Genomic DNA, 12,656 nt, shown 5'->3' with positions numbered 1-12,656 from the left:
GAGCCCGACGTTAATCAACAGAGATACGGAGAAGTCACAGGATAAAGACAGCACACAGGTCAGATCATGACAATGAGTCATATATTTATATATATTATAAATTGCTGGAGTTGCTCAAAAGACTCCAGCTTCTTCTGCATTCTAATACAAGGCATGCTAGATTCACACCCTAATCGACTAATTGACTTAAATAGACTGCATATGTTTCCAAAGCCTCTAACTGGTCTCTCAGTCTGGGTCAAGAGGCCAGACCATCATGGGGAAGACTGCTGACTGGACAGATGTCCAGAAGAGAGTTAGTGACACCCCTCCACAAAGGAGATGAGCCACACAAGGTCTTTGCTAAAGAACCCAGATGTTCACAGAGTGCTCTATTGAAGCACATGCATAGAAAGTTTAGTGGAAGGAAAAGGTGTGGTGGGAAATGGTGCACGGGCAACAGGACCTGCAGCTTTAAGATGATTGCCAAGCAGCTACACTCAGACGAATCCTACACATGGCTACAAGCGTCCTCTTATTTGTCCAGTGTGAAGTTTCCACAGTCAGTGATGGTTTGGGGTGCCATGTCATCTGCTGGTGTTGGGCCAGTCAACGCGGCCATCTACCAGGAAATTTAAAGCACCTCATGCTTCATTCTGCTGACAAGCTTTATGGAGAGGCTGATTTGGTACCGGCCCAGGCTGTCAAAGCTGGTTCAATAATCATAGTGTTTCTGTTCTTGATTGGCCAGCAAATTCCCCTGATTTGAACCCCATAGAAAATCTATTAGTGTTCAGTATCTGCAAGCCATAATCATCGAAATTACAAGAATTGAAGGCTTGAAATATTTCGTATGGAATCTATACATTACTTGCTTCATTTTCTGTAATGAGTAACAAAAATATTGAACTTTTCCAACAGTTTTTATTTGTACCTCTATATGACAAACAAACCAGGCTGAATTTTGTAGGGATTTTCAGCCTTTTTCCATTTAAATCCACCATTTAAATCCTTCCATATGTTGTGCATCTAAACTTTGTGTTTGATTATACATGTTAAAAGAATGCAGCAGAGAGAGTTCTTTCACTTTCACGAGCCTATGCACTGTTCAGTAAAACATATGCCCCTATACCACAAGTCTGTTGTAGTTCAGCTTAAACACAGCCTGCAAGGCATTTGTTTCTGTGTGTTTGTGTGTGGGTGTGCGCATTTACTCTGTGAGTATCTGTAGTTTTAATATGTGCCTGTACACACGTGTGGTTTCTTAACTGTGACTTTGGAAACGGGCGTGTTTGTGAGTCTGTTCCCTTGAAATAGCCCAGTAAACACAGAGGTCTTTGGATGCATTTAAAAGATACGGGAACCATTCAGCCACAATCCCTTAGCAGCAAAGTTTAAAAAAAAAAATCTTATTCATTTTCTACATCCAGCCTTTTGCCACAAATTTACTGTGGAAATAGTTCCGCTCAATATTTTTAGGAAAAAACAACAACTTTGTAGTGAACATAATACTATTCTGTGTATCAGAATGAGTATTAACCCAACTGGGGCCCGTGCAGAAAAAGCGCTACATTAATTGTATAAATATTTTTTTGTTATTACTTTCAGAGCTTAAGCTTTTATATGTTTCAGTGCAGATCTGTAAAGTTTCAATCACTTTTTTTTTTTACATTTTAATGCCACATTTGGTAATAACAGCACTAAATACTTTATCAAGAAAAGCAGACCATAACCAGAGCCTAATTTAATGCAGAGGGGAAGGATGGCACTGTTTAGGGAGATTCTGCAATGCCATATTTTATCTCTTTGCAACAAAATACAATGAATGGACTCAATTTTGATGCTATATTCCCTCTGCTTCCAACTAGTAGGTAATATTGTAATTTTGTTAAATATGTTTTAAAAGATGTACATTTCCTTTAATACATGAACATTAATTAACCCTGATGAATGAATTGATTTAAAAAAAAAATGTTTTTAAAGTATATCCAAAAAATTGTGTCCGAACCCCCGACAGTGTGACCCATTCGACCCAATGGTGATGACAATTGAGGTGGTAAACTTTATGACACAGGCATATACAGACTACTGCAAATTCAAAACTGGCTACAAAAGACCCATTTGGCTCCTGCGGTCTCAGGGTCCCTGGAGGGTTCAACAGTTCCTCAGAACATTTTACTGTTAAGTTAATTGCAATGTTCATGGTACTTTAATTGGCTTTTGTAGCTCTTGCTGATGCATATATCCTTTTCAGACTTCTTGTACTATTTCAAGGGCTATCAAACCCCACTCCTAAATATATTGCTGCAATAATGAAACTATAACCTTTGATATATGTTTTCCTTTAACTTTTATCTTAATTTAAAAGTAAAAAGCATTACTGAATCAGCAGGCACTTGTAGACCAAAGCTCTAAGGCCTCTCCTAGGATTATATACTAGTACTGTTGGCTGTGTTTCATGTTCAGCATCACCTGTCAGGCACCCTCCCTGGCAGGATGCCTGTAGGTGGAGCTTCCCCTGTCAGTTTCCTTCACTCACTGTTCTGGCTGTTTTAACAGGTCCCTAATTTATCATGACTGTGTAATGATCAGAGAAACAATATGAGGAGAGATATGAGGAGGGCAGAGGGAGGAGAACAGCAGGGCGTTCACTCATACAGGATATCCCGTACACTTCATTTATGGAACACAGGGAGCTGAGTGATTTCCATGATTTCCTCTGACTTCAGGTTCATGTATGTTTATCAGTGTGGGTGGGGTTAGAAGGGCAAAATCTTTGAGGTGTGAGGATCTCAGGTCCTGGGTGGCTACAGCACATCGGCTCTAACAAGGTTCACTCTGAGAGGTTCTGGGGTTTTACTTGAACTTTGGGTTTTAGTTTGTTCCGGTTCTGTGTTTTGGTTCATTTCTTCCTTGTACACCTGACCTAGAGCTATAAATGGAAATGTCCTTATTCATTAGACACATTCCTTATTGAGTGAAGGACTCTGTTGGACTGGCGATCTGTCCAGGGTGTACTGCCGCTTCTCGACCAATGACTGCTGGATAGAGACATCTGCCCTGCATAACCCTGCATGGATAAGCAGATATGGATAAAGGACGGATGGATAGATTTGCTTTACTTTTAATATCCCAGCATACAGAGCATTTTTCCTCTTGTCTGTCAGCAACTTTAATAAATAATAATATTAATAATAACTTTATTTGTATAACACACCTTAAAGTCTTGCAACTTCTCAAGGTGCTTCATTGTTATACAATAAACAATCCTAAAATAATCAAGATACAATCAAGAAACATAAATCTAAAATAATAGTATCAAAAATATGGCTAACAACTGCAGTTAAGAACAAGGAAATCATAGGGGAAGTCTTATTTGTTGAAGGCAGCGTGAAGCAAATGAATCTTCAGGCTGCTTTTGAACGTTTTAAGGGAGTCTGCCATCCTGACTGATGCAGGCAGCTGATTCCACAGCCGAGGCCCCAGGGAGAAGAAGGCACGGTCACCCATGATGGATAACCCAGTACGGGGGGACAATGAGGAGATTTTGGGTGCCAGAACTGAGTGACCAAGATGCAGATTGAGGAAAAAGAACTTCCTGGAGGCAGGTTTGGCCAGTGTGGTTGACTGTCTTGTAGACCAGCAGGAGTAACTTAAAGGTTATCCGCTGGCTGACAGGGAGCCAGTGGAGGCAATGTGGAAGGATTTCTGGGTTGTGGTGAGGATACAGACAGCACTGTTCTGAACATACTGTAGCTTCTGGATGGATTTGGAGGGGAGACCTGCTAGCAGGGAGTTACAGTAGTTGAGGCAAGATGTGATTAAGGCGTGGAGCAGTCTTACAGCTTCTGGTTGGGAGAGTGAGGGTTTAAGTTTAGCAATGTTCTTCAGATGGTAGAAAGAGGTCTGGCAAACTGATTTAATATGAGCAGTGAAGGAGAGGGAATCAAACTTGACACCAAGACTAGTGACAAGCGAGGAGAGATGATGGTGATGCCAGCTTGTTTAGTTTGATGGCTCATCCTATGATGGATGTCGTCAGCATATGAGTGGAAGCTGATGCCATGGCTTTGCAGGATATTACCAAGGGGGAGCATGTAGATTAAAAAGAGCAGGGGACCCCCAGGGGACTGAATTTTGGGGGACACTGGAGGTAGCCAATCTGGTACAGGTGAGATTCCCCAGTTTAACATTTTCCCACCTCCCCAAGAGATAGGAGTGGAAAAAGGCAGTTGTGAGATGGGATGGTAATTGGTTTACGTTGTGCTTTTTTAATGCAGGCTTGATAGCTGCAGGTGTAAATAGAGAAGGAACTTCACCAGTGGATAGAGAGCGATCAATTATCCGGGTCATGAAGGGGACAATGGCCGGAAGGTACCTCTTTAGAAGTAATGTTGGAAGGAGGTCGAAGGAGCTGGAGGAGGAGTTGATCTTCTGAACGATGGAGATGAGCTTGAATTGCGCAACCTTTTTTATGGCTGTTACGGCAGAATCTACTGCTTCTCCTCTACAACCATGAGCTCCAACAAGCTACAGAGAACCACATGAACCACAGGCTTTTGTATCCACCTCCAAGAAGAACCAGAAGGACAGTCTTGAAAAAGTTTTGGAAAGAAACAGCAGAACTAGCAGTTGTTGGCAAAACTTTGCCACACCGCCACCCATCGGCCCAGGATACCCACTGCAGCCTTTTCAGTGGGGCTGCGCTAAACATTCAGCTTTAATTGTAGTCAGAGGTTGTTCCATAACATCTTGTCTGACTGGGCGAGAATAAAAACACGTCACACTCTTCAGATTTTTACTCGCCATGTATAATTTTTCTCTTGCTTCACAATTATGTGGTACTTTGTACTGGTCTATCAGCTAAAATCAAAACACATTTCGCTGAAGTTCGTGGTTGTGTCGACTTATTTGCAAGGCACCGTAATTTCTCTGGAAACTTTGTAAACTTATTTTTGACCTAATGCATCCCCCTGTCACCACCTTTATTTAGGTCACCACCTTTATTTAGTCTTTTATTTGTTGTACTTTCCTATTTGCACTTTCACTTCCTGCTTTATGGGCTGTCAGTCAAAGGCAGGTCTGTGAAACCGGAGGAAGATCACAGATGCATTTATGACCACTGATGAATATACCAGTGTTTAATGTACAAAACTATTGAAGAGGTTGAAAGTGTTTTTTAATGAATTACACTAATATGGACAGTATACTGTATCTCACTTATGTGTGACCTGAACTTGACCTATGTCTCTCTACAGATGTTAACTTGTTTGACCTAACTTATTTCCTCCATTGGAACGCACTAGTTTGTATTTTAAAAACAATAATCATGCTGATTTTAAATCTAAAGCTGGTTCCTGGGTCTAATCTTAGCCTAAACTGATAATACTGTAATTGCTCTCTTCAGCAGATAAGGCTGTTTTTATTAGTCATACTTTAGACAAAAGAAAAACACAAATATCCCTCATCTTTTTTCTACTAAGTTGTTTTACAAGCAATTGCCCATCAATGAGCAGTTTCAACGAGTCAATGTGGTGACCACATGGGACCCCTGTGTAAAAGCACTCGACATGCCGAATGTATTAAATTAATCCTGAACCGATTAGGAAAGGAAACTGAGGGGATACTTGTTGAGGATGGTTGAGCAGAAGATGCATGCTCAATAAAGCCATATAATAACCCATTTATACCACACATTCTTAGTTCCTCTGTCTGGAAAAAGCCAGATGAGGTGGGGCTTGTCCTGCGGCTGTTGTCAAGACAACAGGTCCAAACAGAAGTCCACAGCTCAGTTTGAAAAACCAGGAAGAAAGCTTGGCCCTTCCTCAAATAAAAAGCAGCAAGGGGTGAAACAATGCCTCACTACTGAGTTCTCTTGCTAGGAATAAAGACAAAAAAAAACAAAGCTTCATAAATCCTTTCTCCATCTTTAGCCGCTATCTTAGTGTCCTGCCTACTGCATTCCTACCCCTCCCATAAACAAAAAATAACAGTCTGCAGAATGTAAATCATGCACATGGACATTTCACAGAATGTATAGATAAGGGGCTACAGGACAGGGGTTATTAAAGCACTCCAACAGTGCCATCAAGTGGAAATAAAAGTGCCTGCAGAGTCACAGGACAATGTCGCCCATTAGGCATGACGGCAGTCAAATAGAGTCAGAATGATGGCAAGCTTCAATGCACAAACAGTAAATCTGGTTTTACCATCTCAGAAAAGATCAACGAGAAGACCTACAGGAATGCACACACACACACACAAACACACACACGGGTTATATGGTGTTCACGGAGCATCTCAAAGCAGAACGAAGGACTCCAGTGGTTTCTTGGAACACTAGGAACCAATTGCTCACGATTTGCCTTGATCTCGAGTTGAATGTGCACACCTCAGGCCTTCATTCTAAACGCTCCTGCAGCAAGCAAACAGCAGGGGCAGGAACTTCTTACCCATGCCTAACCTCAACCCTAACCCTATGCAAAGGAACCTACAATTTAAGTTGACAGAACTTTATGCGTAACAACTACCTGCTGATGCAGGGCTCAATGTGCCGTCTGATGCATTCTATTGATTACTCAGGAGTTTTATGCTGGTTAGAAATATCTATCATCTGCAGAGACTCATGAGCCTTACGTTACTCCTACACAACTTAAAATAACTGTGTGCTGCCAGAAGTAATCTGACAAGTGAAGTCATCAGCCCCCCTCAAGTGTCCAACCTTGTGATTGTGGGACGTTGAATTCATCCCGTCCATCCATCTGTGGAGCACAGTTGTGTATGTGGGTCATCTGTGATTTCAAGGCTGACAATCAAAGCGCCACCGTAGCCCTGGGTGATTAGGATTTGTCATTTTGGGAAGTTAACTCTGACAGCACATCACATGAGGTTTACTCACTGCAGCTACTCAGAAATGTTCTGGCTGATTTAAAACGAGCCTACAGTAGCTATGGCTGCCCACTGCATGACAGAGAGAATGAAGGATAACAGAAAGTAATCAGAAGCGTTAAGTTGACACACACACACACACACACACACACACACACACGTCTCGGAGCAGCTGTTCCACCAAGCAGGGAGGCGTCTAGCGCTCAGCTTCCACACAGCTGAGAAACGGCCTCCGCTGCTGTCTGACAGAAAGAAGAGCAGAGTAAGTTGGAAATAGTAAAAACTTACCAGCTATTCTGTCTCGGTCCATAACTCAGCGGCTACCTCAGAGAGCCACATGTAACCTCTCGCTTTTTCTCTCCTTCCTCCCCTCCCTCTTTTTCTTTTTTTGCAAGAAGACTTCCCCTTTCCCCTGACTTAGTCACTCTGTCCCGTCTTTCCACCCACCCTCTCGCTCTCTCTCTCTCTCTCTCCTCCTCCCCTTTCCTCCGTCTGTCTCTGTTGCTCTTATGTCCTCCAACTTTTAATGTTTTCAAGCTGTCAGAATAGAAGTGGACAGAACAGACATCCGCGACCATGTGCAAGTCATATGGCGTCTCAATCCAATCGTTTCTCATTTTCTTTCTCCAAGAGTTTACTGTAGTTCCCTCTTTGCCCGAGCCATTCTTCTCTCCCTTTTACCTCTCCTGCTGCTTTGAGTCTGAAGATTTTTATTAAAATCCCTTTGAATCACAACAAAAAACAGTCAACACACACTAGGGCTGTGTTATCATTGCTGTAAAGACTTTATCAAAAGGATCCCTAAACCCACACAAAGGCTACATTACAAACCCAGCGAGACTGTTGAAGTAAACTAGAGATAATTCTCTGCACGCCGTTTATAAGCACTTCAGACCGAGAGAGTTCATCCATCAAGTGCATCTCAAAAAGACTTTATACATGCCTTCTAATATTAGGATGTCTATTAGGTCAGTAAAATAAAATTGAACTTAAGTATATGAATGCGTGACATGACAGGTTTTCAAACCTTTCACTCTCTCAAACACACACACACGCACACACACACACACACACATCTAGGATGCCTTGCAAAAGCATACATACGTTTGTCACATATTGTCAAGCTACAACAACAAACTTTAATTTATATCCGTGGGATTTTATGGGAAAGACCAACACAAACGGCGCATAGTTAGGAAGGGAAGGAAAAAGGATACATGGTCACATTTAGATTTCATTATTTGAATGACTTCTAAAGACAATTTCATTCATTGTATTTTACTTTGGGGTATTGGGGTGAGAGGGGCTGAAAATAAATGCATGTTTTAGATTTTTGTCTAAAAACAACTTAAAAAACACGTGTCCTAATCGCAATTTTAAAAGATGACGTCTGCAATTTTTGGCTATGTAACAATGAATGGATAAGACGCGTCCTTTAGGTGTCGGTAACATGTTTAAAGAGGGTTTGCCTCCACATGGAAGGGAAGAGAGTTGCAGCAGTGAGATAATTAAATTTTATTACTTGTTTATGTAATCATACTTTTTACCAGAAACTTTCAGGAATCTCACCATAGCATTGCTCTCTCTCTTTTTCTTCATAGTAGGTACACCTGGTCTGGCCTTCTGTTAACTGTGACATCATCCAGAGAAGACGGCTCACCCGCTACTACCATCTAATGTAGAACAGATTACTAGATCAATGTGTGCTTCTGTGCTTTTTTGTCTCTCTTGTTGTGTCTCTGTTCTGTCTTCTGTAACCCCAGTCGGTCGAGGCAGATGACCGTTCATACTGAGCCCGGTTCTGCCGGAGGTTTTTCCTTCCCGTTAATGGGTGGTTTTTCTTCCCACTGTCGCTTCATGCTTGCTCAGTATGAGGGATTGCAGCAAAGCCATGTACAATGCAGATGACTCTTCCTGTGGCTCTACGCTTCCCCAGGAGTAAATGCTGCTTGTCGGGACTTTGATGCAATCAACTGGTTTCCTTATATAGGACATTTTTGACCAATCTGTATAATCTGACCCAATCTGTATAATATGATTGAACTTGACTTTGTAAAGTGCCTTGAGATGACATGTTTCATGATTTGGCGCTATATAAATAAAATTGAATTGAATTGAATTGAGCATTAAGTATTAGTCAATCTGTATAATACATAGACTTGTTTGTTGGTTGCCCTTCACACTATACGTTCAACAAGGATTAATGTCCAACTCAATTAAAAGCTATTTACTAAAGTTCTTATTGACAAATATATTTAGCTATAGGCCATTTTTGTTGCTTGTGGTTAATGCAGAGAAAAGTCAAAATTATATCGAAATCGCAAGTATGGTTGAAATATATCGCAATTTTGATTTTTGGCAAAATAGTAATGCCCCAGCGTGTCATCTTCCTTCCATTTCACAGCTATGCTCTACAATGTGTTCGTCTGTCCCATAAAATCCTGACAAAATAAACTAACATTTCTGGTTGCGGTGTGACATAATGTGGAAGAGTGAACACAAACACACACACTCCTGACTCTTAAGGGGTCAAGGACCACTTAGTGAGCTTCTCGACAAGAAAGTCAAAGAGACAATACCCAGACACTGAGATACACAAACACACAGCTCTTGCTGTTGGGTCAGGCGAGCGTCCAAGAAAAACAACTTACTAACTTCCTCTTCCTCTTTTTTTAAAAGAGAACAGTCCTTCTCAAAACCCTGACCTCAAGATTTACAATTAGCTACAAATTCACACTGAGTCAACTAAACAAACAAACTCACAGACAAATAGTGGCACAGACCTCCATAACCACAGACAGGGGAAAAACCGGTCAGTTGTCCCGGGCCCATGGCACAGGGGGACCCAGAACTGGGCCCTCCATCTATTAAGTTATGGGCAGGAATAAAACATGCCTGTTTGTAGAGAAACATGTAGGCCTAATATTTAAATGACACTGAGCCTTTTTTTTTTTTGCTTTTATTTTATCTCTCCCCATCAGTTGCTCCATACTGACAGCTGGCTGAAAGACGACTGCTACACAAATTCCTCCCTTATGAAAAACACTTTGGTGCTCCTTGTGCTTGATGTCAATCGATGGCGCCTTTACCTTTACTGCTTACAATATACTGCAATTTACTGCATACAATATGCATAACAATCATCCTTCCTGCTTCTGGATATAAATCCATATTCTGTGATCCATTCAGGATTAAATGTTGTCTACTGTTTAAGCATTTTTGCGGTCTGCAGGTGAGCTTGGTTCTCTTGGTCTACCAGCTGCTGATCTGACGTCAACCACATCCACATTGCTATTATGCTTCAGTACCATGGACCAATAAAATGTCTGATATTTATTTAATATCAATTTCATCCAATAATCTGCCACAATGGATCATAATGGAATGCATTGTTTTGATGGAGTGCATATAATTTTTTGAGTTGCACCTAAATATGCATACTTTTCACAAATGGGCAGCCGTCTCAAAGCTACACCAGATATCCATCCAGCGTAGCTTTGACTTGAAGCTTGACTTATTGCTTGAATTAAAGCCATCTTAAAGCTGGGCCTATGGGCACCCTAGCTAAATCTCATAGCACAAAATGTGAACAATTTAATTGCAATTAAATTTTAGCTCTTAAAGACGTACATGTCTCTCAATTCTTCCTTAGCAGGACCCCTACTACAAAAAACATACCATACAGCTCATTTTAAAAAAATCTGGATGTTTGTCTTTTTGTGTAATTGGGTTAAAGTTGTAAGTAATGTAAAATAAATTATTGCTGAAATTTGATTCTTTTAGTAAGCCATGTAATTTTTTATAATCTCAGGTTTTGGACTGGTGTAATGCTGCTGTAGCCTCATTGTGCATGTGTGATGTTGCTCACAGAGGTCCAGTGAATGCTCAGACACATGAAAAATTAGGGGGAACATTACTTGAAAGCCATTTCTATATAGCACTGTTTAGGGCTTAGCATTAGCATGACAGCTGAATGTTGCAAATATGCAACAAACTGAAATGTTGTAATAACTTCAAAAAACACACGGAGTCCATCGCATAGCATAGGTAGAAGCACTCAATAAGCAAGTGAGTATTTTTTATCTTAGAGCAACTTACCTTAAATACAAAAATGCCTTCTTATTTCCAGCGTGGTTTTGTCTTTGCTGCAAACGGGTTAGTCCTCTTGTGTTAGCAGGAAACATGTCTGTCAGGGACCAGTCTTACCAGAAACAACTATTTGCCAAAGGTTCCTAGGTCCGCATTGAATGTGTAATAACTGATATTTGGGAAATCCATCCTATGTTGGCTGTTTACGCAATACAAACGGTTTGTTGCATATTTGCAACAATAGGCATCAAGGGGTGAGCATTTTACACAGTTGCATCCGGGGAGCTAAGAATTCTAGAATATACACTCCTGCAGCAATATGAAAGAATGGGATATTTATAATAACCAGGTTAACATCAGATTATTGTTATATCTAAACCCAAATTACAATACGCAGAACTTTCAATTTACTAAAACAGTGGCAATAAATAGGGAATTAAAATACATGACTAAGGATCCCGAGTATCTTTCCCTGCACAACTGTATAAATGTGTAGAAATAAAGGGGAATTATAAATGCTCAAGATAAAAAGTGGCTTCCATGTTATCCATTTACAATGTCAGTTTGTATTTGATGTTTATCGTTAAATTCTTAAGATATCTAGAAAATAAACTATAAGAACAGCTTCTCATAAATTAGTCGAAGCTAAATTTGGTATTTGATGTTGCAGTATTTTTAAGCAAACAACAGCATAGTAAGTATTTTGCTACTGAATACATTGGAGGAGGTTTATATAGTGACATGTGTGCGCTTTTAAAAATAGACATGTCTCTTTTGGCCACTGGCTCTTTCTGCTCTGTGATAATTTTCCAGACATATAGGGCCGCAGTTAATCACTGAGTTTAAAAGAACAAACACGAAGCACACAGCATCAGTGCATGCATTAGATGACTCAGTCTCATTTGCATAGCTCACAGAATGACACACATGTTCAGAGGACTGCTCCCCTAAATAGAATTACAGAATTAAACTGTATATCTGTTGTTTTATCTGTATTCATTCTTTTGAATATCTGCAGATTCATTCATTTGTGAAATCATTCATGTCATGAATGATTTTACAAAACCTATCACACAGAGGTACCTGTTTTATTTAAATTTTAGTAATTCTTTGATCTAATACAATTCTACTGGTGCAATTTTTTTTCTATCCTGCTATCTCTTTTAAAATTAGAAAAGCAGCGTTCAGAGGGCAGCCTTCTTGCTGTGAGTGGTCAATGAATATTTGTTTTAGGAGAGGCGACATCTCAAAGTGTAAAAGGGGAGTAGAGGTGAACCAGGATTTTATGCATTAAACATCAGATACAAAATTATTTGGGGTTGACATTTTAAACTGGTATCAGCAGGATTCCCAAAATAGTTGATATTTTGATATCATAGAAAGTAACAAATTTACTCTGTGAAGGTTCTCAATGTCATCAAAATTTAAACAAATTCATCCACTTTCATCTCCCCAAGTTGGTGCACAACTTCACACAGCAGACACACGCTAACGCCCTCCCCTCCCTGCAGAGGTTTACCTGAACGATCATGACTAAAAACAAAAGCAGAAATCTGTTCTTGGAAGTGCATTTCTCTGGCAACATCTGGATAGGAGACTTTGTGACCTTTTTGAGTCAAAAAAGACAAAGGCAAAAAGGTCCAAAGAAAAGCACTAGGACCCCACTAAGAACTGACGGCAGCTGTTCTAGCAGTACAACC

At 40.4% G+C, this 12,656-nt stretch overlaps 1 protein-coding gene across 2 annotated transcripts in view; it reads right to left on the bottom strand.

Annotated features, from left to right (window-relative positions):
• The window catches only part of sept9b (septin 9b), a 113,412-nt gene that overhangs the window by 77,586 nt on the left and 23,170 nt on the right, over window positions 1-12,656 (bottom strand). Inside the window, exon 1 of one of the 2 annotated variants that reach the window (XM_036136794.1) lies at window positions 7,156-7,248. The exons of the other annotated variant lie outside the window; for it this stretch is intronic. Coding sequence (XP_035992687.1) covers window positions 7,156-7,177 — 22 coding nt within the window. The 5' untranslated portion in view covers window positions 7,178-7,248. Of the gene's footprint in view, window positions 1-7,155; window positions 7,249-12,656 lie in introns of those variants that run through there. 2 annotated transcript variants of the gene reach the window in all.

This window comes from Fundulus heteroclitus, chromosome 5 (assembly GCF_011125445.2).
Source record: "Fundulus heteroclitus isolate FHET01 chromosome 5, MU-UCD_Fhet_4.1, whole genome shotgun sequence".
NCBI classification, from domain to species: Eukaryota; Metazoa; Chordata; class Actinopteri; order Cyprinodontiformes; family Fundulidae; genus Fundulus; species Fundulus heteroclitus.
Note: the sequence above shows the minus strand (reverse complement) of the source record. Positions and strands in the feature narration are given on the sequence as shown.